Here is a 23190-nt window from a genome sequence, read left to right as displayed (position 1 = left end):
AAACTCCTGATTGACCAACTTTAGGTTTGCTCAGGGGCAGGTGATTGCTCAGATTTGTTCTTAATCAAGTCATTTGTCTTTTTAGACCAACATCACGTTTGAGCTTGTTTACAATGCTCCAGACGGTTCTGTGGGGAACTGGCAACGCGGAGGCTTTGAGGAGGCGTACGGCGTCGACCAGTACGATAATGGCCGCACCGAAGACGAGATGAATATGCTGAATATGGAGAGGTACAGTGACGACACTGCCTCCATGGTGTCCAGCCCCGAAAAGTCACGGCGAGGATCCAGGTAAAACAACGTGAAAGTTGTAAATAAATGAGAGTAATTTTAGCTGTATAAAGAGGGATGGCATCTTGATTGTCATATTCAGAGTCAAAACGCAGTCAGAGAAACGTGGCTAATCATAGGGTGTAATTGGTTTAAATGTCACAACATCACCACATAAATCCCTCTGTTACGCTGCACTATTGTGAATTCTTGCCAAAGATCTATCACTCGATGCATGTGATCTGCTAACTGGGCAGTCCCACAGCTAGTCTCACTGCTAACTGGGAAGTCTCGAGTCTCTCTCTCGTCTTATCCATAATAAATCTGCGAATCAAACTTAGCTTATGCTTTGCTACTGTACACCGCTTTTCGTCAATCGCTTTACTTTATTTCGATACGTTATTCCAATTTTGAACTTGGTTCAGTCAGATACCAGAGTTGTGTAGTTCTGCAACAGAATAATAGTCATGGTAATACCTATCCTATTTTATCGGTACCAGCCGTGCCAGAGTCTTAGTGTATCTCCCAGTGGTGATGAAAGATTTCTATCCTATTCTGAATTCATATGGTATGATTACCCTTGTGATCGCTGAGTAATTGCGTGGGCAAAGCAACCGTCCCTTGTGAGGCCACGTTGGAGTGAGCGGCCATCTTCAGAGACTTGCCGGCAATTTGGTTATACATCTTCTTCAAGTCTGGAATCGAAGATTACTTTCTAGCCTTCTACTACTTGTTCAGAATGTATTGGGCTTGGGCTAGTTCTGTTGATGTCCTTTACCAGTTATAAGCAAAGACTTCATCTGTACCTATTGGGTTTGCATCGTGACCCACTTGTCGTAACCATGTAGACATTTAAGTCCCTAATGTAATAGTGTATGACATGATATTGTCCTATAAACATGAATATAGAACATGGAATGGGATAACCGGTCAGATCGACCCCAGAAGTTAGTCCCCCTCCCCTCTTTTCACACACTCGATAATTTGCCTCTTTCCAAATCACCGCATCTACTGGGCCCTATGGATCTAATGTGGGACAACAAAATGGGCGACTTCTGGGGCCAGCTTGTGTTGCTTCCAGCATCACATCAGACATGACGTTGAAATGAAGAGAGCCTGACTCCATAACTGGGGGAAGATTTTGGCCCCTTAATCACCAGAGGTGCTGCTTTTGGAAAGAGGGAAAGATGAAAAGAGGGGAAATGGTGAAAGTGACAGAAAAGAGGGGGTAGCCTTTCCTCTCATTACCTCACATCTTTCACTTTAATCATACTCTTTCCTCACAAATACATTGCAACACTCTGACACCTTACAGAATGAGCGTCTCCTCCAAAACATCCAAGGCGTCCAAATCGTAAGTATACGACCCTTCGCACCACACATGTCATCATGCGTTTCTCTGTGATTGTCTACTGTCATTCACTGTGTTCACTGTTGTCATCACCACTCTAACACAAGAAAACTTATGCTCGCCATGTTGTGTCTATTATCTGTTGATGGTGTAATGAAATTCTTCGTAATGAAATTTCACAGATGATATCTCGCCTCAAAAATTCTTGATAACGTGTACAATATCTCAATAGAAGTGGCGATAATGTTGTCTTCTGATGTTAACAGACAATGGCACACACCCTTGATTTCAAGTTGCATCTTGTTTGAATATCGTGTTTTCACCTGTGTTAGATGAATTTACTGGGACAGTATACACATCATAACCTATCAGTTTGCACTGTTCCTCCTCATCAGAAGTCTCGCCGTGACATAATCTTCACTTCATGGGATTTGAAAGAAGTCACTGTTGGTTGTCCTGTCTTGTCCTGTGTGTTGTTGTGGTGATGGACTGTCCATCACCTTTTCTGGGTAACTTGTTCTGGTGATGGTAGTTCTGTGTTACTCAGTACGCTGTAGGGTAGCTTTGAAGGAGTTCAAAACTGAGCTTAATTTCGCCATGAAGTTTGTTGGAAAAGTTTTAAACTCCGCTGACACTGTGTTTTGTTTTATTGTAGTGTTAGTCATTGTTCTTAAAACACTTTACAAAGCTGATATTTCAATAAGATTCCAAAAAAACTAGTCTACTGAATTGGTGTAGTTACTACTACTACTACTACTACTACTACTACTACTACTACTACTACTGCTACTACTACTACTACTACTGCTACTGCTACTACTACTACTACTACTACTACTACTGCTACTACTACTACTGCTACTAGTACTACTACTACTACTACTACTACTACTACTGCTACTACTACTACTACTACTACTACTACTACTACTACTACTACTGCTACTACTACTGCTACTACTACTACTACTACTACTACTACTGCTACTACTACTACTACTACTGCTACTACTACTACTACTACTACTACTACTGCTACTACTACTACTACTACTACTACTACTACTGCTACTACTACTGCTACTACTACTGCTACTACTACTGCTACTGCTACTGCTACTACTACTACTACTACTACTACTACTACTACTACTACTACTGCTACTACTACTACTACTACTACTACTGCTACTACTACTACTACTACTACTACTGCTACTGCTACTGCTACTACTACTACTACTACTACTGCTACTACTACTACTACTGCTACTAGTACTACTACTACTTCTACTACTACTACTACTACTACTACTACTACTACTGTTACTACTACTACTGCTACTACTACTACTGCTACTACTACTACTACTACTGCTACTACTACTACTACTACTACTGCTACTACTACTACTACTACTGCTACTACTACTACTACTACTACTACTACTACTACCACTACTACTACTACTACTACTACTACTACTACTACTACTACTGCTACTACTACTGCTACTACAGTACCCATGAGAATGGTAAAAAAGAATATATCGTCATGAAATCACTGCATCAACTTATCAGCTTCAACTAGTCTACTGTTTGAGGACTTGATACCAGGCAGTCCTTGGTTGTCTATATAATCATGACCACATGGGTTGACGGAAAACTTAGACCAAAACCTGAGGCATCAGCTGAGTGTTTCAGACGTCATTTGAGATCAGTGACACCAGTGGCTGCTGCAACAAAACGAAGATTTAAAACGTATTTTTCATCACAAACATCCTGTGACCAAGGCCTTTGAGTAACACTGATAAGATTAAGAAGTCTATTTGATTGGTATAGTAAGCTTATAAGTCTACCCTCGGATTAAAAAAGACCCCTTTCAATGCTTAATGTTAACAGGAAAAAATTATAGAAAATTCGATTGTAATTTTCTTTTTATTCTAGACCAAACGTGTGAGTAATAGGCCTTAAGTTCTAGAATCTTGGTTTTATCTTCATTAAATTTGATTTGATTGCAGCTTTAAACATCCGTCGTCCATCTAGCTGTGGGAATGTTCCATAAAACATATTTTCAAATGAATTCATTGACAATCTCCAGTAAACGTAGCGCATCCAATCCAACTCAAAATTATCGAAATAGCAGATTTGCCATTTATGTAGCTCATCAGGTCCTATCGCCTGCCTGAGCTAGATGGATGACCCCTCTACGTTTCTGTTTTTATTGTACCCATAATTTACTTTTGTTAAGTCTGAAACAGCTTCTGCAACATTATTTTACTGAATTTTCAGCCCAATGAAACCATCGTGAGTTGCATATCTTTTCTGAATGGTTCTGTCACTGTTGTTAAGTCATGCTGCTTCCTATTAACTAGTGAAGGAACTAAATCTGTCCTCTTCATTGAATAAGAATGCTTGGTTTTCTCTGATATGGCTCACAACTTTTATCATTGGAGAAAACCTAGTTAGGGTTTCTCAGTCCTTTCTTATAATTTCCAAATCGTCTTTTTCATTCTGTTTGTTGTCTCTGTGCTGCATTTTGTGTGTGCTGAATTAGCTTCATTACAGCATTCTGCCTGATTTTTCTTTCGGTTGAAAATCTGATAACCCTAGCCTCCCACTTGAACCAGACAAATGTTCTGATGCATTTCCCTTGCCAACGTCTTTATCTTATTTCAGCTGAACAGATTATTTATAAAATCCTCTTTCCTCAGCAATATTTTCATCTTTTTACATTGAAATTTGAAAGTCTAACTTTACTTGTTTGTCTGATGTTTACTCTTTCTTTCTTTGATTATAAACGGATGGTCTGGTTGCATGAGCAGAACAATTTAGACTAATAAAAGGCTTACATACATGTACTTATAACTTACACACAGTGTCCTAATTGTGACAACACTGGGCATGCATACACGGACTCAGCTGAATCTGAAATTAAGAGGTAATCTACCTAAATGTTATTATTGGTTGATAAAATGTATAAAACAATGATATTTTGAGGTGGAAGTCGATCAACCAGTCAATTGGTCTTTCGGTTCCTTATCAATCTCTGTTCCTATTTATTTATGAAAATTCAATCTTAACTCCAATTTACTAAAAGATAAAGGTGCTATGACATCTCAAGTTCAACAGCTGCTCAGAACTCTCAATGTCAACAACTCCTGTGACATTTCTTGGTCAACAGCTGCTGTGACACTTCATGATTTAAAGCTGCCATGACCTTTCAAGGTTAACAACTACTCTGACCTTTCAAGGTCGAAAAATACAGTGACATTTCAATGTTGACCACGATATGATCTTTCAAGGTCAACAAGTTTTGGCAAGGTGATAACTGCAGTGACATTTTAAGGTCAAAATCCAACTCTTTTCGGATGAATCTAAAACTAAGAAAGGAATCATCAAAATGTAGGCGCCTATCTTAGTGTAATTATGGAGTTCAGATGTTTTCATATCAACCTCTCCCCCATGTACTCTAGCGAAGATTTGATGTGTTGTTTCCCTCCTTTTTGTTTAGCTTGAGAAAGATTGAGTACAATCCTCACGCGTTATTACCCGGGTAAGGAGTTTGTGAGAACTTCATGATATCTTACATTCATATCATAGTTCTCTTCTAGCATGTTTTAAAAATCTTGACAAAAGCTATTTCTATTTCATACTGAATGTTGTGGAAGGTGTCACTATAAGAACTTGGACGATAGACTTTTTAGTATACCATGTGAGTTAGAAGAGGGGAATCTGTCACTAAGTATGCACTATATGCTCTGAGTGGGACCAACGAAGAACTTTTTCCACAATATTCAGAATGAAATTGACTGTCTGTTCAAGTTTTCCAAAGATTTTGCTTCATAAAGAATGGATAATACAATGCAGTTTTGAGATTGTTATTCATCTAGAAAGGTGCGTGTCGTGCATGCTTGATCGTCAAAGGTGTCTAAAATTGTGTTTAATGTCTCATTTTAGGCTTCTATAAATACTTCTTCCAAATTAATGAATGTGACATCTCAATGTCTCACATCACATGTCAATTCATTTTGAATTTACTTTGATCTACCTCATACTGCATCATTTTATCCAATCTTTTTGAAGTCCTGTACGAAAATTGCACATTTTGCATGCCTAAGATGAAATAAAATTTCGAATTTCAAACTTTCGCACAAGCAATGACTTTTCTGATACATGCACATTCGAGTGAAAGTTCTCATTTGACTGCAAGTTACCTCAACTTCTGAGGTATAGAACACTGAATTCTAGGAAGTGTTAAGAATCTGTCTTAGAGTAGTGTTGGTGTGGTGTGGGGAATGCATGGCTATCTGATCTTTTGAAACTATTTCTGGAAAAGCTGAGATCTTCAAGGCTATACTTCACTGGTTTTATAGACTCTCTCTCTCTCTCTCTCGTCGGTCCTTCCTTTTACATTCTATTATTTCTTAGTTTTCAACTTTGCAAAATGTTCTGAAAATTCCCTGTTACTCTCTTCAAATCTCAGCCATAGATGCAGGAATTCAGACCATACTTTCACAGGTTGCAAGTAGGTTTATAATTGTTGGTAAACAAAATTTCTGTCCTGAGACTGCATGTTCTGTATCGTTAAATCACTTTTCTGGATCTAACATATAACTTCACAATGCACATTGTGTAGTGTTCCTCTGTACCAAATGAATGATTTGATCTGCAGAAAGAAAAGTGTTGATTTTGATGTTGATAATAGCAATGTATTGCTGTGCCAAAAAAGACTTGTTTATCAAGATAACTGCCTGCTACTACCAATAGCTAATCTGATTGGAGCCAAAAAGGCCTTCTTCTGAGAGGTGTTACGGTCAGGAGAGAACAATGAATATCATGCCTGACCGAATCAAATGCTGTCATGGTTATTTGGGCTTGCTTTCTTTTGTCTGTCCCTTCAACATGGCAGGTCACGTGAAACCACTCTATAACTTAACAGATTGGAGCAAAAAAGGCTTTCTACAGTAATCAAGATAGAATGGAAATCATTCCAAACCAAGGAAATCAAAAGACCTGCTGATTATAGGCCTAAAGATAAATACACAAATATCATTGTGTAATTCACATACAATGAGTTTTTTGATAAGATAATTGTAATTTGAGCGAGTAAATCACAGGCGAGTTGTTTGCTATAAAATTTATCACCCTTTGGAAGAAGTGGGTTCCAGAAGGGGCGATGTCAGTTTCATTGCCAATGGGGTTCCTTAATCCACTTTGAATGTTTGTCAGTTAACTTTTAATCTACTTCAGAACTTTAATCCCTTTTAAATCATTTGAGAAACTGACTTAAAAAGTAGGTAAATAATCCCCACTGTAACATCTATTTCGTGGTCACCTCCTCTGTGCTTTAAGATAACATGCATGAAATAAAATGTTGTGACATTTTGCCACCGAACACATTGAATCACCTCATATACTGTGTAGACTGTTGTCTCGTACAAATGTAAACAGAATGGACCCCTTTGGATTAAGTTCGAAGCTTCCTATAAGAAAAATAGTTAAATTTGTGTCTGATCCTAAAATGCGAAGTCCTAAAAAAGGAAGTCCTAAGAAGGCAAGTCCAAAGAAACGTTTTTCCTATGGACCATGGAAAAGAAATCCACTGTAAGTAAAAACGATGTGCTTTGCACTTCCATGTATCTGATGATAATTGTATGGCGTCCATCTCTTGAGAATCTATTCTTGAATACCAGTGTCATCTGCTCGCGGTCATTTCAACTGCATGGTACATAAGATCAATAGTTACCAACTGGTAGCCTCTAATGCTCTGGTAGGCCCTTGTGCTCTGATAGGCCTTAGTGCTCTGGTAGCCCTATGATTGCCCTGGTAGGCCATATTACTCCGGTAGGCCCTAATGCTCAGAATGTTGAGAATCAGTAAAAAATGACGACCTTGAGAAATGTTAGCCCAATTTCAAACTTACGCCGGCCCAGTTTAAGAGTGGTCCTTGTTTCAGCAGCAAAATCAGGGCAGTTGGCAAGATGTTAAACCTCACAAAGCGACAGCGGAAAGAAAAAGATGATGATACAGACTCATTTGCAAGTTTGGAAGATGGTGAGTTGTGGAGGTGACCTTGTGGAGTTGGCTTTTATCTCCAGTTACAGGCAGAAGTGACGGACTAGTAACTTTTTTAGAAGTGACCACTACGAAACTCCAACTACCTATAAGAAGGAAGATACAAAGAAATGGTAGTCAGACGCTAAAAAAGTTGGTGACAGAAAAGAACAGAGACTCCGTGTGACAGTCTATCATGGTTAGAGTCTAGTGAAACTTGAATCCTTCGTTATCACTCTGATATGTGCTGAATGCCTGAGATCAATCTGTTTCCAGAAAACAAACTTTTCGACACACCAATCATCATAGAGCCAATCTTGAAGGACGACGACGATGACGGGTCAATCATTGCTGGCCCAGTCACCACAAAGAAGCTGGCGTAAGTCTTAAAACATCGTTTTCTGAAGTGGTAGACCCTTGGAACATTGCTCTGTATGTCAAACGAAGAAAAGCAACAAAAACATTTTTTTGTGAAAGCAATGGTATCACTTCTTAAAGTCAGTTTAGAGTTCTTGGTCAGAGCGTTGGTATTTCGAGATCTTGCCTACCGGCTCATTGTTCTCTGTGCAGTTGCTTGTGATTGGCAATCAATCTTTTTTAAACCATACAATCCAATGATTAGGAAATTCCATTGTGTATTTCAGAGCTAAACCTCTACCAAAAATGGAACAAGCTTCCCTCAAGGCACAAGACTTCCAGGTATAAAACCATTGGTTGGTCCAGTAAAGAAGAGAAAGATAGGATGACAAACTACAGGTTGCAAATAGAATAAAGACGTTACCTTCAGTCTCTCTCAGATGCACCGAACACTATATCTTCCACTGGAAATTGATTATCTTATATTTGCCTGTCGATTGATGAGGAACTTAACACTGCTGCTTTCTGACCAAGAAAAGGATGATGTTATTTGATTTGAGATACTTTGGGGTCAATGAAGTGCCATCATTTCCAATTTTTCAATTGTCAAAGCTTGACTTTTAAACGGTAATAACAAGGGATGGTAACTGCATGTATTCGTTGAATGAAATATGTGGTCCACGTGGATTTCCAAAAGAGTTCAAATGTAAATGTCATTTGGTTTTATGGTTCTTGACTCTTGTAATATGTTTCCCCTTTCCCCAGGTTTGCATCACTATCATAGAAGCTCGACAGCTTGCCGGTCTCAACATGGACCCTGTCGTCTGCGTGCAAGTTGGAGACCAGAAGAAATATACAAGTGTCAAAGAGTCAACCAACTGTCCATATTATAACGAGGTAAGCTTTCAATTTCGCCAGGTCCTTTATGATGTGTTAAATGAGCCTCTCTGTAGTAGAAGATTATCCCTACCGATCTATCATTTCTTCTATCTTATGACAGAAACATGTGCTAACTTGTTAGTTCTCTACATTTGAGATTTTATGGTGAGAGATAGAAGTAACAATGCAAAAGTTTGAAACACCGGTCTCGTGATGGCAATTGAAACTTGTGCAAGAGGATGGGTCTGCGAACGTCCGAGGTCTTGCTCTTGATATTTGATCATCTATGTCATCTCATATTTTCATTGGAAATAACTTCATGACGTAAATGATAATGATACGAGTGACCCTGGTTACAGAAAAGACGTCCAACATTACAGGTTATGATCATTTGGAGTAACCATTAACAAGTATCTATTTTGAATAGTCAAAATGTCTAAATTCTACCTTCTTATTTTCAGTATTTTGTATTTGATTTCCATATGGCTCCTGCCATGCTGTTTGACAAGATCGTCAACCTTACAGTGAGTACTATTCTTTGTACAGTCTTATAGCATAACTTATGATATCATATCCTTATTCCTAACACATGTAACGTAAACATGATTACTATGGCTATAACTGAGGAATGTCCATGGCTATAAATTATTTGGTTACCGGTAGGAACTTGCTTGGTTGCATTCAATACAACTGATTACCAGACAATCCGTAATGAAGACATGCAGTTACAAGATGAATCATCATCATCATCATCATCATCATCATCATAATCATCATCATCATCATCATCATCATCATCATTATTCATGCACCTTTTGCTGTAAAGTAACCTCTGAGGCGCCCCCTGGTGGGCTGAGATGGGGGCTCTCCTCCGAAAACAGTTGGATGAGACCACGAGTATGCCATACAGGGTTGAAGCTGCAACAAGGCACTTTTCTGATTTTACTGAAATATCTTATTTCGATTATTAGATTATAAACAAGTATCAACTGACTGATGTCACAGACCTTTCCTCAGAAAAGGGCTGGTGTTCTGTTTACTATGTAAAGCGTAGCTCCAATCCTGCGACACTTCTTAACCCCGAGCACAGATTACAAGGTTAACACAATGCAGCCCCCTCCCATTACCCTTGCTCTCGGCCCCATCACTTTGAAATTCCCTCTAACTCAAGTCTTTGCTTTCAGAACCAAGAAACATAACCCCATCGCCCACCCTCGCCCCTTCCAAAGTGTATTTAAACATAATCATTATCTTACGTTACATTTTATTTTACCTGGCATCTAGGTATTACACTCTCGTAACCTGCTTCGGAGTGGCACCGTAGTTGGTAGTTTCAAGTTTGACGTGGGCACCGTCTATGCCGCACCTGGTACTGAATTATTTCCTTTACCATTTTATTCTTCCTCCTGGTTTTGTTGTTTTGAAGACGTTCAAGTTTCCACCATTTCTTTCTTCTCCATTTCCTAACTTTCATCAGGCCATGTCCAATTCTTCCATCATATGGCTGCCAGTTTCATCCGATATTATTTTATCTCTCTTATAAAATAATACTTAACTCATTTCGATACAAACCATACAGCTTTCTGAGCGTCATGTTCTCGATTGCTATCTAAAATGATGCTGCTTCTTTATTTTAGTCTTCCATTTAAATACAACTCTAAATCATGTAAATAACAATTAACTTTAATTTGAAGTGGCACCATCACCTCCCTTTCTTTGGATCTTACTCCAGCTCTGTTTCATTCTGGTCTTTTTGAGAGTTAAGGAGAAAGTAAGATTATACGTTTTTAGTTTCTGGAGTTATATGGATGACAGATTGTCACGAAGTTATGAAATGTGAACTTGAAATAGAATGAGTGCGTGTTAAAATGCTGGTGCTCGTTGAGTATATAAGGGAGATTTTTGGTTGGTTATAGCAATGGAAACTGGACAAAACCTGATGAAAGATGCTTTTGTTCTTTGTGCACTGCAAAATAAATCTGGGTGCAGATTCAATGCAAAAAGAATGATCATGCACATAATTTTCCTTATTCTTGCTTTCTGGAGTGGTTCTATTCCTCAACTCTTTTGTTCATTGAGTTCTTTTATTTATGTTTGAACATGAAAGCTATCTCTTTGACTGGTATTGAATTTGTGAGCCTAGTTTGTGATATCTTCTTCTCAATCCGAAATATATCCATTCTTGACTCAGGGTTCGGAAATAGCTCAATAATATGATGCTGTTATTCCAGTAAAAAATAAATTTTTGGTCCAAAACCTTCACACAGGTGACAAAAACTAGGTTCGGACAATGAATCTGAATGGTATCAAATATGACATTTTGTTACCGCCGGTAGTGGATCGGGCTTGGTATGCGATGGATGGACGGCATGGTGTTTCATCATATCCGTCTTCATATCCATGAAAATCGTATTGCGATATTCGTAAAACCGAAATGTAATTTAACAGTGATACCGAAACACTGTTTCATGCAACCGTGCATCTTTTAAGCTTTAGGCTTATTTAAAACTCTATGCTAGCAGACTTTCCTTTAGATTCAAATTCTGTTTCTACCCAAATTCTTTCTTGGTATCTTCTTACTTTGATTCAATTGCCAGGTGTGTGACGTACCTCAGTTTGGTTTATCACCAATAGGTGTCCCGGTTGTGTCAGGTCGTTTGTCTGACGTACCACGACAGCATGTGCATGACCTTCTCTTTGCATTCACAGGTTCCGTGCATCATCTGACCATCATTTGCCTAAATTTGCATATGCAAATATCTGTTCCTACGATGGACCATTCATTTGTTGAGAATGCTGATTGTAATGACGCTTGCATCTGATCACATCCAATCACATGTACCATAAAGCCGAAAAATACCAATGAATTAGAACAGCAGCAGTGTTGTTGAACCGAAAGAGTCTTGGCCTAAGTACTAAAATATCAAACAATCTTGTGTTCAGAAAAGGATTTTCGTTTCATCTAAATCTGTGTTGATGGTATGGTTTGTCACATCAGTTCATTCGTTATGGTCAGCATTGTCAGCTGGTGCATGCAGTCTCATTGTGGGCCCACCCCTGGTGCTAATGCTGCGTCCCCAGGACATCTCCCCATCTATCTTATGCCATCACCTCAAGCACTCTGTCTTTCTGCCTCCTGATTGGTGTAGGTCCTCCAATCGCGGAACTTTATACGATCCAACAAACCTCTGGGAAGCTTTAAGTTTGATGTCGGTACAGTGTATGGCGCCCAAGGTAATCTGTTTGTGAAGTATTCCACCTAGTACAGTTGTGTTGTAAACCATGTGGTTACACATAGTTAAGTGGTAAATACATGCTCTCACAATGGTTTTCTGCACCAAATAATTCATTCTCATGAAATCTTTCTCCTGAATTGTTTGACATATGTCAGTTGTATCATAACTCAGAAGGCCTCCAGTGTGGAAACCATCATTTATTCCAAGGTGGCTCAAAATCAGTTTCACATGTTTCAGAAAACCCTTGTAATTGAGTTACTGTATACAGTGAAAGCTGGGGGGGGGAGGGGGGGGGGGTAGACTTGATATCGTAACTGCTGCCGAAATTTGATATCTATTTAACATCTTTTCGAATTCGTGTTTGACAGTTCCATGCATTCACGAAAAAAAATGTCCACGAAAATGTCCAGTTTACATTGGGTAACTCGAAACACAGTGACCCACTTTTTAGGTTTCCACTTTTGGCCCTCTGGTGGCCAAGTCAAGAATCAGATCGGACCAAAGTTCAGTGAAACACAGTGACTACCTTTTGTCACTATCAAAGATTATACAGACTTTAATTAGAAGAAATACCCCAACCATTTTGAGAGTGTGCTGTTTACCATCTAAATGTAATGGAATTAGCTAGGTATAGAACTTTCAGTAGCATTCATTTTTTCACCAAACTAATTGTGGCTTTTCACCAAAAAACCTGTCTGAATGCGGAAAGTCTCCTTAATGCAAAATGCTTTAATAAAGCACTTTGCATTATATACTGCTGCGTTCATCTCTCAAAATCCAATCTTCCAATGGAAGGAAATCATTTTGTAAGCCACTTTTAATGCAAGGACACAATTGTAAAATATGAGTTCAGAACCTTGCTGCCTTTCATTGAGTTGAATATTCTGTATTTCATTTTGTTTTTTATCTCTTTTATTGATACCTTTGAGTTGCAAGTCGGCTACGGCCAAATTTGGGGAAGAATGCAGACAATTTTCAGCTATCAAATTCTGAGAGATTCCGGTTTGACCTAACCTTTGTTTGAGATTTTCTTTGAGATGAAAAATCCGTCTTTAAACTATATACAGTGGAACCCCGGTCGGCGACCATCCCGCTATGACGACCAAGAATCGCCGGTCCCGAATGGTTTCCTCCCTAATTACCATTACAAGGCCCTCGGTAATACGACTATCCCGGTACCCAGAGCGCGACCACTGGATTGGGCGGTCCCAATGACCAAATTCACCCCTCTAACCCGACCAAAGGGCCTTATTGCCGTGAAAAGACGAACGCTCCCATGTTGCCAAGAAATTGATTGCGGCAAATTTATCATGCTGTAGATGAAAAATATTTTCGAAGTCCAAATATTTTTTCACTTGTTTTTTTCTGCTCAAAATGAATAAACATCATCAGTCCCAAAAAATGTTGGCTTTGAAATTTTTCAAAAATTTTGAACTTTTGAAGAAAAAAAAATCTGAAGGATGAAAAAATTTCAAAGTCCAAATATTTTTTTCACTTGTTTTTTTTCTGCCAAAAATGAAGAAACAACATCAGCCCACAAAATGTTTGGCTTTGAAAATTTTTCCGAATTTTGAACTTATGAAACCTTTTTGGCAGGAAAACTTAATCATGCATTTTGTCCCCGGATTTTCAACATCACTAACGCGACCACCCCAGTAACGCGACCATTCAACCTCGGTCCCATGAGTAGTCGTGTTACCGGGGTTCCACTGTACATCATCCGCGTCTGACTTGAACTCTATGTTATGCTGCCGTATTATATCTATAATCTAAACAGATATCAAGAGATCTTAAGTCTCAGGATTAGACTTTTATTTTATCAGTATGCATATTACGTGTCATTGACACATTTTGTGGCGAACTTGTCAAAAGAGGACACAATTTGTTACTTTCTACCAATGTTGGCATCCGATGTTGCTTGCTGAAACATAACAAAGATTCATACATTTATCTCTGAAATTTAAAAGAGGTTTAATTGCGCGTTGACTAATTCTTTCATTTGATTCTTTGAAATTCTTTTATATTATGTTGGGTACTTGCTGGATTGCATGAAGTTATCTTTCATGTGTACTTTAGCCTACTGAGCTACCTTTTCAATTAAGCCCTGCAAGACAATATTTCATCAATGTTTCTCAGAACCTTCTTAAAACTTAACATTTTTTGTGGAGAAGTGAGGAAATTTGAAATAGTTTTTCGTCTATCATGCTGAACATCAAGCCACTTCGAGTTGAAAGGTCATTTTTGTAAACAACTCGAAGGAATGGCAAGGAACGTTTAACCACAAAATGTGAAAAGAAGTCAAAGAAAAAAAGCTTGGATAATCTATTAGGATCTGAGAAACAACTAATTGCCCAATATTTACTGATAGCATGCTTGTACTCTTTCCTTGTGAAACAATGAGAATAATATTTGAAGAGGCAGTTCTTTGGCAATAATAAGTGTGTTAATTTGTCTGGGAAATTATCATATGTCTTCAAAGTATATCTCAATGGAAATTAAAGCGATTGCATCATTCTAACCCAACTTCTCATATCCTCCTATGTCCAATTACAGAACACTTCTGACATTATCAATTGTTCACGATTTCCTTTGAGTGCATACACTTGCTGTCTCCAAACGAGTGTAATGCGACTCTTGACTGTAGACTCTGTTAATTTAGGGTATTGTCAATTGTACTGAGTTCTTCACTATACTATCTTCGTTTGCAAACATCTTCTTGTTCATGTACATTTTGTTTGAATCGCATGTGAGCTTTCAGAGATTTATAGTGCGAAAATGATATGCTAGATTACGATGACTGTCTGAGGTAAAATATCTTACAAGATCTCGATTTTATTGAGATTCTGTAAAGTGGTCTTTAAATGTACTTGCTAATACAACCACAGCTAAGATCGACCGTTTTAAAAGAGCAGTTTGATAAAAGATTATAGCTCTGTAGAGGTTTGTTGGGCATTTTTAAATCAAGTTATATAATTCTACTCTCATGTTCCTATTGTTATTTTACTCTGTCTTTGTCTGAAGTTTTATATTTTCTTGTTTTTTGAGAGATGATACTATCAATGTGACTACTCTCTTGGAGATAACATCGATGTGACGTCATGGTTCCGAAGCATTCGTTTATTATCATGAAAAGAAAAACTTTTTCTGAAAATGCTGATCAGGGCCTATTGGGAGGGACTATGGTGCTTGTTGAACATGTAAAACAAGATCTATTCCAAGTACTGCTTTAAGGTATAATTTGATGCTTTAATTCGCATAGTTCCGGGTGACGACAATGATTAGCTAAAATAAGAGAAAAAAACGTAAAGACCTGAGTGGATTAAGTCATAATCACACATAATAAGTTTCGTGAAAATCGAGTTAGATATATAAATTAATTGTCGTCTAATTCGCTTGAATTGTATGGTCATCTTCAAAATTTGAAATAATCTTCATTTTGTACCAACTTTCAGACCACCAATTTTATCACAAATGGGCCATGTTGACAGATTCTGAGGACATCAACGGAGGACCGAAGGGCTACTTGAAATGTGATATTGCTGTGATTGGCAAAGGAGACTCGGTCAAGGTAAGCGACATATGTGGTCCTCTGCAGGCTGATGCAAGTTCTTCCTATCGAAGTCGCTTTTTCACGTCTACTCCTTTACATTTAATGAATCGAACCAAAAAGCTATTACTGTTTTTAACATTGGATGATGAAGTTTGATAATGTAACCAATGAAACTAATGTAGATAAGTTGCATCTCATGAATTTATTCTCGTCAGAAAGATTTACAAGAATACATTTAACCCTAAATGTTGTATGTACACCTCATATTTTCTATGTTACTTTATCTTACATGTAACTGTATGTATCGTTTTGTACTAACTGCCTGTATGATGTGTATTTCATTATGATTGCGAACTTCTTATCAAATACACCTTGACAAAATGAATATCCTAGGAAATTAGGAAAACAGGATCTGCCTGACATCATTGAGGTCTAGCATGTCAGTTTTAGATCTCTCCAGCGATGAAGGCTGAAACGAATAGCTTATCAAGACGGAACTCATCCAAAATTATCTTGCACTTAGGGGCTAAGAAGTTTTGCCCTTGTAGATAGTATACTGGATTATCACAGGTTTAAATTCCAAGTCAAATCCCCTTTCAAGACTGCATGGTATCCATTTATACTCCTTAGTGGAGAGAAGCAGGTGTTTTGTAAAGTCATCATTTTATAAACTCTTTTCAGACAGAAACCATCATTGTACTTTCTGTTTGTGTCCCGTCTGCTTGTTGTTCGTCTGCTTCCTCTTTGCATTCAGTGGGCATGAACATTTACTTAATCATTTGTTGTTGAAGCTTTATTGTGAGATTGAGTCGACTAATTTGAACTACTGAAGGGTGAATTCATTGGAATTTGTTAATATATTCACTCAGCAAACATCTTTTACCAGAAAACAGAAGATAATCATATCAAGATTAAATAGGCATGAATGTAGAATAAGAGCCGGTGTTTCTTGTACTGTCCCTTTGTAAGTTACTTGTTAACTCACTCTATGGAAAAACACTTCAAAGTCCGCATTATTTATACACAAACACATTGTATGGTTGGGGTTTGGGATGGGTTGTGGGCACGCAATGTACTTGCTTCATTAAGCAACACTCTTATCATATCTTTTGAACATTATTTTAGTGATGGCTGTATCTGCTATTTAAATTGTCTTCAACATGAAATAAACCTTAAGTTAAACCATCGCATTCACTAATTCTCCTTTTAAGGTGCCAAAAGTAAGAGAACTGTTAAGTGTTTGGCCTTATCTCAACTAATTACCCTTCTTTTAAGATCGTTTTTAAATTTATTCCAAAACCAAGCCTTATTTTCTGTTTAAATTCTTCTTGAGAAATTTGATACATCTGAGCAAATTACCTTGGAAGATTTCGTTTTAAAACATTACAATTTTAGTGCTTTTAATTCAACTTCATGATATTTGAAAGTTTTCTCATATAAGAATCATGTCTATTAATTTCTTTCCTGAGGAAATGTTCATATCATTCTCATTTCTGAAGTTTCCCTGGACATTTTATTACACCTACCTCAAGTGAATGTTTACATCTCGTCTCAACTTGACACTACCATAGAATGATAAATGAGTTTGAGGAGATTTCAATTCTACATGATATGTTTCTTGCTCATTCAACATGTTAAACATATTCAAGTCTGTTCATTTATTTGTTTTGTGACCAAATTCTTCTTTTGTCAATGATATCTTGTTTTTCCCATCTGTCATTCCATCAGTTCTCGGTTTTTCCCATTTCCTACTTATCCATTACCAACCATTGCTTTACCTTTTTTGCCATAATTCCTTAACCATTTTATTTTTGGTCATGTGTCTTGTTTGGTGATGAATGATTTATGAAAATTATAACACATTATCACTCACGTTAACATACTGCTTTTAAGGGTTGGTAAAGTTCTTCATTTCTCAGCAGGGCCAAACTGATATTTTTTAGTTCCAGTTTTTATTTCCAGCTCTCGTATGTTTTCTAAATGTTGCTTCCAATCCATCTCCAAAAGTCCTTTTAAGGTTGTCATGTGTCTTTTGAGGAAGTATCTACTTTTAGAGATTTTCAACGAATTGTTAATTGAGGAGAGGTTGGAAAGTCACTATGGTTAAAACAGTGCTCGTTGAATGTGTCTGCTTAAAGACGGCGAACCTAGACTAAGATTTCTTGAAATCTTTTTATTTGCTACCAGGTTATACCCAATGTTATTGAGTGTTTGGTGATATTTAGATGCCCTTACTCCATGATGTTATCCAATGACTACGATCGATGAGCACCACGTGCACCAACACCCTTCCTGCATCAGTTTACTTTTCCCTTGACTGTCCCCTGTATTTTGCATGAAGTCTCGTCTATATAAATGTTTCATCAATAGTTAGGAAGTGTCACTAATTTAATTGATAATTGAATGATTGACAGGAACCACGTCCTGGGCGTAAGGTGAGAAATGAAGACCGTTACCACCACCATATGGGCATGACAAGCATGTCCTTTTCAAACTTGCAATGCCTGAATCTCGATACGTCTTTATGTGTTGTTAAATTATTCTCTTTCTCTATTCATTTCCGTTGTTTTGTTCTTCATTGAAGTTAAGCGGTGGACTGCAACTTTCTGCGATAGATAAACTATTTGTCGCTCACAGTAGTAAGGTATAAAGACTTTAGTTGTTGTGTGGAAAAATGTTGTCGGCAGTTTTGTTGACAAGCAAATGTAATTCACGGAGTGGTCACTAGATGGTGCTAGTCATAGCCAATATGTAGATTGTTATGTTGAGTTCCTGACAAGATGATGAAGTGTATGTTTTATGACAGTCTCTGGCAGAAAAAAGATCCACGATTTTTTTTCCATATCGCAAAACTAACAAAATTACATTTCACTTCACTTCAGCCTGTATTTACCATCACTTTGTAGAGGACAAAATCTGGAAGTTCATTAGGAATATCGATCAGCTTTTTTGATTTACACCTTGGGTCATTATCTTCAGTTCCCGAAACACCATCACGATTCATTGGGCTTACTGTATTTTGCCACAGACTGTCAAAGTACCCATTGTTGATAAGAATATAGTCATGTTTTTGTCATAGGTATATTGTGATGAGAATGGATGTTGAATGTTTGAAGATATGTTTAGACGATCCCAAAACTATCAATAACATGCAATGATAAAAATCTATTTTATGTTTGAGGTACAGTCACGGTCATTAATAAAGTCTCTTAGCGTGGGATACATTTTCCCATGATGCCCGTTAACCTTGCACTGAACAGTTGTGTCGCCCCTTGCTGCACTCACGAAGGCCATTAGATGGGCCGAGGCAATTATGGAAGCAAATTTGCTGATCAAGTGAACATTTTCATAATTTCTCTGGGGACAAACATTTTTCGTACTCTGATGATCGTGTTATGACAAATGTTTTTATTCAAATATTGATACGGTGATGAATACTTAATGGATTAATTTACCACATAAATGATATCACATAAATGAAATAAGACTGTTGCTGAAAGTTCTATAATGTTTGGAATTCCGTTCCCACCGCACGTTTCCGCTGAGCGGGTTCGGTCCCCTTTTACATTTCGTGAGACGCAGCACCTCAGCAGTGTTTCTCTACATTCTCTATTGTCTACAATTGTTGTGATTTAGACCTCTACGATCGCAGACATTGATAATTCGCTGGATACTTCAAGGACTTTATCTATCGTCGGCTAACCGAGTGATCCACGAATACATACAAAACAAGTGCAATCCTCAATGGATGAACTATGCTTTTAGCATGATCATAACTTGACAATAGCTCACAGTTCCTATATTTTTCAGCAAGGAAAGTGAACATTCACTGACATTCTAACCACAGGTACACTGATAGTCGGTTCAGGTGATGCATTTGACCTGTTACGTATCAGTTGGGCTGGTCGAGCATGGCGATCGTTGCCAGTACCCTAAACTTGTTTTCCCACTGTGCCATGCACTCACATACCTGGGAACCACAGCATAACTGAAAGTTGGAATTAGCACATTTGAACCTGACGCTCAAGTTATTTACCAAAATGGAGACCAACTGTACTGACACATGCGTTTCAGAAGGTGATATTAAGATAAGGTATGATTCCTTTTCCCTCCTAATATCAATTCTGGTTCCAGTGTTTTGTAGTATCATAATTGTCATTGGCGTGGTCGGAAACCTTATTGTTATCATCGGTGTGTGTCGGAAAAGACAGCTACGAAATACACCAAATATTCTGATATTAGGGCTAGCGTTTGCGGATTTATCCTTCATCGTCATGTGTGTGCCCTTCGCCGCCATTAGATATAGAGTGGATGACTGGCTGTTTGGAGAGGTGTGGTGCACGATAATGACTTTCACACAGTTCTCGACGGCTTCGATCAGTGTCTATACATTGGTCCTGATGTCATTGGATCGTTATCTGGCCATTGTTCATGCTATTTCATCGAAGAACATCCGAACCCAGCGAAATGCCTTCATCAGCATTGCAGTGACATGGCTCGCTGGACTAACTGTGAATATCCCGATATGTCTCATATCAAACGTTTACGAATTTCAGTTACTAAACCATCATAAGGCTAGATGCTCTATCACAATCAACTGGGCAAAAATTGTTTTCGCAAATTTCTTCGTATTCGGCTACCTGATTCCTCTGTCTATTATAGTCATTCTGTACGGACTGACCGTGAAACATCTATTGTACAACGTAAGCGCTTGTGTCAGCCAATCAGAAGAAAGTATGCGATGCCGCCGCCGGGCCAGCAAAATGGTGGCTGTTATCGTCATAGTATTTGCTCTCAGCTGGCTTCCTCTGCAAATAAACTTTTTGTACACATCGTTCAAACCCAAACCAAGTACGAAAGACTCCGTTATTTTCTTGCTAGTCTCTCAGATTCTGTGCTACAGTAATAGCTGCATGAATCCAATTCTCTACAGTTTCCTCTCAGAAAACTTCAGAAGGGAATTTCATCAGGTTCTCTGTTGGAGAAACAAAGGACGCACTGCCTCAGTAGCGTAAGGCGACGTTAGTGGTGTTTTAGTCAACCTTCATGTTCAAATAAGACAGTTATTCTAGTAAAACAATACAGGCAGGGTATTTCAGCCAGAGAAATTTAGATGTACCTGTATCGCTGTACGTTTTACAAGGAGAGAAGTATGTGTCTTCTGGATTTTATTGGCTGACTGCTGTCTGATAACTTCGACGGAGGGTTCTTTGAAGTGGCAGTACATTCAATATCGCTTGGAATGAACTGCGCTGCTTGCCAGGATGGCCCCATAAAAATGTATTAACTAGAGTCGAAAACGCTCCAAATGTTAATTTCGGCGTGGAGAACTATCCGACTTATTCATGACCTGGACTGTACAGTTTTTAAGTGGATTAACTTTTAGCTACTAATTACCTGATCTCCCATCAGGCTTCTCCATTATATCAGCAGTGAATATCCCGAAGCAATGTTCTGAAAATTTCAGCAAATCGTTCTGTGGATTTCATGCAGCACATGTAAAGTCAGTCTGAAGCTAATGAAGGCGGAAGTAATCGCTCGTTTCATCCACTTCACAAAACTGTTGTGCGATGCTGCTGCAATCAATCTTGAACCGATGTACTTCAGGGGACAAAATTGGCCATGTTGAGAAATATGGGAATTTCGTTAAAGGTCTCGGGTAGCCAAAGGGTTAAATTTTGATTTGTATACCCTGTATCAGAATGATATTCTGGTCATATACTTAGATCCAACAGAGTATTTGGAATCTTCAGTAATAGACGAATAAATTGAATTTGTGTCTGAAAGTTAGTGTTTAATTGTTTGGATACGGAAGATTGTTGTAATAAAATTTGACCAATCGCCCCGAAACTTGCCTCTTTCCAGAGTGGTGTAGCTCTGCTGTCAGGAAACACAACAGCTGATTTATCTGGTCAGCCTTTGATGCTTTCCAATATGTCAGCAGTCAACAGAGACTGGCCCAAAGCAAAGTTTCGTCACTCCAAGACAAGTGCTCATATGGAAAGAGTAGAATCCTATGTCCATATTTACGACTTCATCCTCTGCCAGTTATGGTGGTTGGTCAATCCTTATTCTTCATCAGCCTGGACGAATTGAAATACCTGCTATAGCTTCCTTCTTATATCTTGTCAGGAAGTCCTCAATTAATTATTCGCAATTAATTAATGTAATGTTAATAACTAGAGTAGCCATTTTTAGGCCGTTCAGTTCATTAATTACCCTACGAGGTGAGCAAATACCCTATGACCATAAAAAAACTTCGTTTACGCTGGGAGGAGGCTTTTTCCGACTTCTTAACTGTTTCTCTAACCTTTCCTGATGTATCCGACAAAAGTCCGACACTGCACTGTCTGGCATTTTTTTACAGGTTTTCCCGACCTTCTAGGAAAAGAAGTCAGACTTTTGCCGGATAAATCAGGAAAGAGTTAGAGAAACCGTTAAGAAGTTGGAAAAAGCCTTCTACTAGTGGTAGCAGCACCCTACCGTGCTCCACAAATGAGAAGCCAACTGACTCATCCTGAAGTGGAACATTTATATAAAATAAGTCTCCTAGCTTAGAGTATTGTACTGTCTAGACAGTTGTGGTGAAAGGGTTAACTATTGCCTGTGGAAGATAAAGTAGATGACACTGTAGGTAAAGACCGAGATAATGTTGAACTAAAACTAATGTGTTCCTTTTTGGTTTGCCTGTTACATTTAGTGTAAACCATTCACCAGGATTTCACAGTGGATTAGAATCGCACAGACACTTGATCGTTTACAAAATGATAACAATTCATTTATTTTAAGTTGCAAAAAGTCTCAAACCTTCAACTTTGATTTGATGATTTCAATTTTCTTCGGTTGCTATGATTAGGTAGACAGTCCCGTGCCTGAATATAATTCATTTCCTATCCTGTAGACCGATGTAAGATGCACAGGCTTTTGTATGGAAAATACCTGGGGTGAGGTTGTGATGAACCCCTCGTGCAAATATGCGTTATTTGCGTAGATTCCCTTCCCTGAGACATCATTGTAGTTTAGGAGTTGTATGATTCATGTCTTGGATAGTTGGAAACACAGGACAAGGGACAAGCACTTCTCACAATTGAATATTTTGGTCCACTGCGTGATTTTTTTTCAGATTTTCATGTTTACAACCTCGATCTTGAAACCATGACAACAGAAATTATGACACCGTGAATGATAATATGCTTTTGCTATTGTTGGTAATTGTTATATGCTGAGTGAGCAAAGCCACCAAAACACACAGGTTAGGAGTGTTTGTATCTCTTATTGGTTCTGTAATCCAACACATTATAATTTGCGAGCTGCTGGTTGATCAAGTTCCAACCATTTCGGATGTAAATATCACCTCTCTTCTGATCAATAAGGGCCGCTTAAACAGTCAATCATTAGAATTTGACCACTGCGCATCCTGTGAATATTGGCTCTTGTAAACATTAAGAAATTATTTAACTTTAAAAGATTATTAGAGCTGACATGTCTGC

General features: G+C 38.2%; 2 protein-coding genes across 2 annotated transcripts in view; both read left to right on the top strand.

Annotated features, from left to right (window-relative positions):
* Positions 1–23190, top strand: part of LOC135487074 (otoferlin-like) — a 119196-nt gene that overhangs the window by 54047 nt on the left and 41959 nt on the right. The window contains exons 5-16 of the mRNA XM_064770410.1: positions 86–291; positions 1586–1624; positions 3914–3928; positions 5136–5177; positions 7584–7678; positions 7955–8057; positions 8323–8377; positions 8801–8932; positions 9376–9438; positions 12064–12148; positions 15603–15718; positions 18285–18344. Of these exons, the coding sequence (XP_064626480.1) occupies positions 86–291; positions 1586–1624; positions 3914–3928; positions 5136–5177; positions 7584–7678; positions 7955–8057; positions 8323–8377; positions 8801–8932; positions 9376–9438; positions 12064–12148; positions 15603–15718; positions 18285–18344 (1011 nt within the window). The remainder of the gene's footprint in view (positions 1–85; positions 292–1585; positions 1625–3913; positions 3929–5135; positions 5178–7583; positions 7679–7954; positions 8058–8322; positions 8378–8800; positions 8933–9375; positions 9439–12063; positions 12149–15602; positions 15719–18284; positions 18345–23190) is intronic.
* LOC135486861 (allatostatin-A receptor-like) lies at positions 19997–21419 on the top strand. Its single transcript, XM_064769973.1, has one exon. It carries the CDS (start codon positions 20047–20049, stop codon positions 20713–20715), a length of 669 nt encoding a protein of 222 aa, XP_064626043.1. The 5' UTR covers positions 19997–20046; the 3' UTR covers positions 20716–21419.

The sequence above is a fragment of the Lineus longissimus genome, chromosome 4 (genome assembly GCF_910592395.1).
Source record: "Lineus longissimus chromosome 4, tnLinLong1.2, whole genome shotgun sequence".
NCBI classification, from domain to species: domain Eukaryota; kingdom Metazoa; phylum Nemertea; class Pilidiophora; order Heteronemertea; family Lineidae; genus Lineus; species Lineus longissimus.
Note: the sequence above shows the minus strand (reverse complement) of the source record. Positions and strands in the feature narration are given on the sequence as shown.